General features: G+C 41.2%; 1 protein-coding gene across 2 annotated transcripts in view; it reads right to left on the bottom strand.

Moving 5' to 3' along the window:
- The window catches only part of EGFLAM (EGF like, fibronectin type III and laminin G domains), a 96,104-nt gene that overhangs the window by 70,164 nt on the left and 19,482 nt on the right, over positions 1-6,458 (bottom strand). For both annotated transcript variants that reach the window (XM_025210403.1, XM_025210404.1), the window contains exon 6: positions 2,519-2,685. In XM_025210403.1, coding sequence (XP_025066188.1) covers positions 2,519-2,685 — 167 coding nt within the window. The remainder of the gene's footprint in view (positions 1-2,518; positions 2,686-6,458) is intronic.

The raw sequence follows: 6,458 nt of genomic DNA, 5'->3' as shown, positions 1-6,458 counted from the left end.
AACATTAGGAAGAACTTCTTCACAGTTCGAGTGGCCAAGGTCTGGAACGGGCTCCCAAGGGAGGTGGTGCTCTCCCCTACCCTGGGGGTCTTCGAGAAGAGGTTGGATAGGCATCTAGCTGGGGTCATCTAGACCCAGCCCTCTTTCCTGCCCATGCAGGGGGTCGGACTCGATGATCTATTGAGGTCCCTTCCAACCCTAACATCTATGAATCTATGAAAATGCTACAGTTCCTGAGGGACAGGAGATACCTACAAAGGGCAAAAGGAGTTGAACAGTAACTGTTCATGAACACAGGAACCACAACTGTTCCTGGCCCTTGCAGGGTTAGGAGGTGAAGGGAGAAGGTTGCTTGCACCTTTCTGCTCTTCTGCACTTTTCCTGTTACCATTTAGCAAGTCAGCCTGGCTTCTTTTCACAGAATCATAGAACCCCAGAAAATTAGGGTTGAAAGGGACCTCAGGAGGTCATTTAGTTCAACCCCCTGCTCAAAGTAGGACCATTCCTAACTAGATCATTCCAGGCAGAGCTTTGTCAAGCCAGGCTGTAAAAACCTCCAAGGTTGGAGGCTCCATCACTTCTCTAGGTAATCTGTTCCAGTGCTTCATCAAAGTTTTTCCTAATATCCAAATTAAACCTTCCTTGCTGCAACTTGAGATCATTGCTCTTTGTTTTGTCTTCTGTCACCACTGAGAACAGTCTAGCTCCATCCTCTTTCAACTCCCACCCCACTTCAGGTAGTTAATGCTACTATGAAATCCCCGCTCAGTCGTCTCTTCTTCAGACTAAACAAGCCCAGTTCCCTCAGCCATGCCTCAGAATTCAAGTGCCTCAGCCCCTTCACCATTTTTGCTGTCCTCCACTAGACTCTCTCTAACTTGTCCAAATCCTTTCTGTAGTTGCGGGGGGTGGGAAAGAGGGGCAAAACTGGACACAGTACTCCAGATGTGGCCTCACCAGTGCAGAATAAAGGAGAATAATTACTTCCCTTGATCTGCTGCCAATGCTCCTACCAATGCAGCCCAGTATGCCATTAGCCTTCTTGGCAACAAGGCCACTCTGCTGGCTCATATACATCTTGTTGTCCACTGTAACCCCCAGGTCCTTTTCTCCAGAGCTACTGCTCAGCTAGTCAGTCCCCGGGCTGTAGCAGTGCATGGGATTCTTCCATCCTACATCAAGGACTTTGTTCTTGTCCTTAGTAAACCTCATGAGATTTCTTCTGGCCCAATCCTCCAAGATATCTAGGTTTTGCAGCTCTTGGTTCTTCCTAAATAAATTCCCTCTTTCTTTCCCCAAAGCTTCATTTAAAAAACCCCACAGCTTCCAGATACATCAATGAAATGTCTCAAGACAATAAGATGGCCACACTTATCTCAACAAGACTAGTTGCAAGTTGGTTAAAGGTCTTTACTCCCTTGCAAGTAATTCCCAGTGCTCCCTGATGACCACGTAGGCTGCAAACACTTAAAGTTGGGTTCAAGGCAGCTGGGAAGCTGTGATTCATAACAAGTAAATCAAGAATGTTTTATGAAAACTTGTAGTAGTTACTCAAATGTGTTTTAATGAAGTTCTGACAACTGATTGCAACCTTTGATAGGTAGTTACTGCATGAAAAGAGATGCTTGCTTGCAAGGGCAGATCCAGGAGGAGTTGCAACAGCATGGTCACACCACCCATCTTGGCTATGTCATACATGAGCTCTCAGGGTCTGCTTAGAGTGCTTAGTTTTAGTTCTAGAGCATAGAGGGTGAGTGCTGATGCTGCCCCTTGTCCCCTCCTTTCCTTGCTGCTGAATTCAGCAGGGAGGAGGATGGAAGAGAAGAGTGAACAGCAGCGGTGTTCACCCCTGCGCTCCAGAGCCATGAGAAAGCAGAGGCTCTGGCCAGACCCCATCCCATCAGCTGGTGAGCTCAGAGCTCACCTCTCATGCACAGCTCCAACAGGAGCCTGCTCTGACTGACCTGTGAGTTCAGAGCTCACTGTGTATGTACAACACAACCAAAGTTGGGGTGGGGGGGCCACACTACCCTTGCCCTGTTCCTGCAACTACTACCGCTTATTTGTTCCCATCTTTATTCTCATGATCTGTGCTTAAAAAGTTCAAGAGTCTCAGTCCTCAAATGGCAGTATAAATTTGCTTTGGTCTTTTTCTGTTGTTTTAATCATGCATATAATACATACAATTCAATTTTCAAAAACTGCAAAAAAGGTGAACAATAGAGTTCCCCCCTTGTGCCCATGATATGGACTTATCAATTTTATATGAAGTTGACACGCACAAAAAAATCCGTAAACAGACACCCAAAAATATCTGGCAATGACCTTCAGAGTATGGAAACAGCATGAAACAGCTTTTGCCTGGAGACTCTCAGAATCTCACTAGTGGCACAACTTTTACAGAATTCTGCAGACTTTTAATGTCAGATTCTAGGTATTTAAGCTTGGGTCCTTATACCTCTGATCCTTTCCATGTTACCCGGAAAATACAATACTCATTTAAAAAAGTTCTACTCACCGAGTGTCCTGATAATGTCGCTTGGAGTGCTGGGTAAACTGGATCCAAAGGAATTTGCTGCTCTCACTGCAAATTGATACTTGGTATTTGGAAGAAGTCCCTTTAGAACCATGGATTCCATCTGGATCTGCTCTTTTATTACTGTCCAATTGCTGTCAAGGTCAGACCTTTAGGATTAAAAATCCCAAAATAATAAATAAAGTTAATGATACAAATTAATCATCTTTAAACTTTCAAGGGAAATGTAGATGATTACAAACCTGAAAATCCAAAACTGAAATCCTCTATTATATTCTTAGGTTATTCATGAGGTCAGATTGGGCAGATCTTACTTAACTGAGAGCCATTGAATCACAAGAGTAACACTACTCAACATGGGGAAGGGTGCCGGGATTGGAAATGTAAGTGTATAGGGAACCAATAGATTAATTTTGTTCATAATTATTATATAATTTAGGGGCCACCTTGTCAGCTCATGTAAGCTAAGCACTTTTTCTTACACTTTTTTTTAGTATATTTGATGATCACCGTTTATAAGTAGGGGTGTCTTCATAGGACAACCAAATTCAATCCAAGTGCAAGTGACACTTTGTTATGCAAGGGGAAATTCTGATTTTATTCAATAAAATGTTGCACACCAAAGTCAACAAAATTATTTCAGATTTACATTAGTATAACCAAGATCAGAATCTACCATGATAATGGCTGAACTACCAAATGATTAAGTATCCATTAACACAACTGCATGTGAAAACTCAGAGCCAATTTCTTCTCTTCTTTACAGTGGCATGACTCTTGAATCTGAGAGGAAAACCAGCCTTAAGTATGGAGCTAGTAACACAATTCCCATCCCTGTTTGTAGCAGATATATGGTTAAAATTTGACTTAAACTGGATGCAGAACACCAGTAATTGCTTGTCTTGATTGAACTAGCAGTCCAGTTGTGATCATTCACATGAGAACTTAACCCTCACAATGCTCAAGGGAAACTAGAGAAATTTCCTTTTACATGTAGTGGGATTTTTGACTCATGTATTGTGTCTGCCTGTACAGTACCTCACTTTAGGAGACGTATTCTGTTACACTAAAATAAAAAAAGTAAATGTAAGTAAACAAATGTAAACATCAGAAATGTACATGAGGCCAGCTTACCAAAAATATCCAAAATGAAGTCTCAGAAAATAAAATAGAAGTAGAAATGACCTTTAAGATAAAATTATTCTGGCATTCTTTTCTAAGATGTCCTTGTCATATTTATTGCAGGAAATAACCTCCAAGTATTCCCTTGCTTGACTATAGTTTACATAGGACTGGCTAGAAATATTTCCAAGCATCTTCTAATAACATTTATACCACAAGGCAGGTGGTTTGTATTTCTTATTTATTTGTAGCTGGTGAAAACACCCACAGTTTATGCATGTTTTCTTTTATCAGACAATACAAGATGTATTGATTCACCCAGGGTTTAGTTCCTTGTGCCAGCAAGGCAGATGCACTGATAAAACAGAAGTTCACACTTACTGCTTGACTTCTGATTAGGGAACACCCCAAGAACTAGCAATCTAAATATTTGTCTCCCTAATTGCAGAAGGCAGAAATCAACTTAAAAAAAAAAAGTTACACAAATGTGAAAGATGTGATGACTCAGGCAAAAACAGTTCCCTTTACCATTCTATCATATTAGAAAGAGGGAATTTATTTGGCTTTCCCACATGCTCCTCCTTCAGCAAGAAGATGGAGAAGCCTTCTAAACAACATTTTTCCACTCGACTTTCTAGGAGGCCTGGGCCAAAATGAAAACACACCATTTTTTTCCAGGTTAAAGGCTATGCTTACCTTTTCTTATAGCTCCTTGTTTAACAGCATTCTCCACTCCCCTGTGCTTATTATAACATAACCAGTTCCTGCCCATTAAAAATGACCTTGGGAATGCCATGCAATAGATACCACAACATATGCACTGAGCATGGGAATACACACATCTGACTGAGGAACCCTATGGAGTCATTGCTTGCTGAGAGCAAATTGGGGAGATATGCTCATTCTCCAAAGATCCTAAGACAGGCTGCTGACTTTTCCTAATTCCATTTTGCAAGGTTCCCTTCCAGAACAATGAACGACAAAGGAAGTGTGCTCAAAATCACTAAATATATGTAAAAAAAATAAAATATAGTAATTTATCATCGTTTGACCTCCACTTTCCAGACTGTCCAACGTATTAACAAATCAGTACAGCAGGACAAAATAGCAAACAGATGGACACAAAGTTTTACAACAAATTGAGATATTAATAGATCCAGATTGAATCAATTTCACTATTTTTTCATTCTTTGCAGTTCATCTCCTAATTAACCCTCTTGCCTAAAAGTTCAATTTATGTCAACTTTTAGATCACTGTGTTTGAGTTTGTCCTTAGTCAGGCAGCTCACCACAATATACCTTAGGAGGAGGAGAAAGGCAGAGGACTTCCATGGCTCTTTTTGATTTTAAAGTTACAGCTGTGCCTCTCCAGTAACCGAACGGAGAAGCCGCATGCAACAGAAGACAGAATTTTGCCAGAGAACAAAGAGAACCAGATCGCTTAAAAAATAAACTATGTTGGCCAAATCAGCAGGACTGGATTGGTACAACTAAGAGAAGAATTTTGCCCGGTGCATGCTCAGAATGTCGGGGTTGCTGCGTTACAGTGAATTTTAAAGTTTGACTGAGCTTAGAAAAAGAAAGTTTTCTGTTACAGAAAACACCTATTTCATAAGCAGTGGAACTTTCTTTTAAAATGAACAGGGAACAAATTACCAGAATTAAACATCTGCTAATAATCTAAATATGATAGATTTTCGGTTGTTCCTCTATGCTAAGTTTTACTCAGTCCAAGTAACGAAGATCAGATCTGCAAAGTCTGACCTGTAATGTTCTCATGCATAATACATCCAATAAAAATACAGTAATTTTCATTTGTCTTGGAAAAAATACTCTGCATGTGAAGCAATTCTCCATGGGATATTAATCTTACTATAATCATTATTTATCTCTCTGATATTGCCTAAGGACCCCAACCAGGGCCCCACAATGCCTTAACAGCATTATCCAAAACCACTTGTCACCCAGAGAGTAAGTTTTGTCCAAGACACTACAGACTTTCTACAGAAACTTAAAAACATAGGCCACCTTCCCAGCAACACCCCCCTAGCCACCATGGATGTTACCAGCCTATGTACCAATCCCCACACCAGGATGGCATCCAAGCCTGCCTTACAAATCTACAAGAGCAAGATTACAACTCAGATTACAGACCCAAAAATATTACTGACCTTATATACTTCATCCTCACACACAACAATTTCACTTTTAATAACCAACACTTCCTCCAGACCATGGGCACAGCTATGGGAGCCAAAATGGCCCCACAATATGCCAAACTTTTTATGAGCCACCTGGAAGAAGACTTCCTCAAGGACTGCACCATCAAACCCTTGCTATACTTAAGATACATCGATGACATCATCATTTGGACTGAAAACCTGCACTCTCCGATTGAGTTCCATCAGAAATTCAGCAATCACCATCCCTCCATCTGACTATCTCCTGAATACTTCGGCACCAACATCTCCTTTTTTGACACGATGATCAGCACCCATAATGGCAAAAATACAGACCTTGTTATATAAGAAACCCACAGACCAACATACATATGTGCACAGAACCAGCACTCAACTTAACCACATCAAAAAAGCTGTGATATACAGCCAAGCCCTCAGATACCACTGAATTTGCACTGAGGAGAACACCCGGGATCGCCACCGCACCAATCTTAAAAAGGCTTTCACCCAACAAGGACACTTCTCCAGAGAGACAGATCGCACGTTTGAAAGAGCCACCTGGATACCACGTGAAGAACTGCTGCAGTACAGAAGAAAACCCCCCACAAATCGCACACCGC

Source organism: Alligator sinensis, unplaced genomic scaffold, assembly GCF_000455745.1.
Source record: "Alligator sinensis unplaced genomic scaffold, ASM45574v1 scaffold881_1, whole genome shotgun sequence".
NCBI classification, from domain to species: domain Eukaryota; kingdom Metazoa; phylum Chordata; order Crocodylia; family Alligatoridae; genus Alligator; species Alligator sinensis.
The sequence above is the reverse complement of the archived record's forward strand: the minus strand, read 5'-3'. Positions and strand labels throughout refer to the sequence as shown.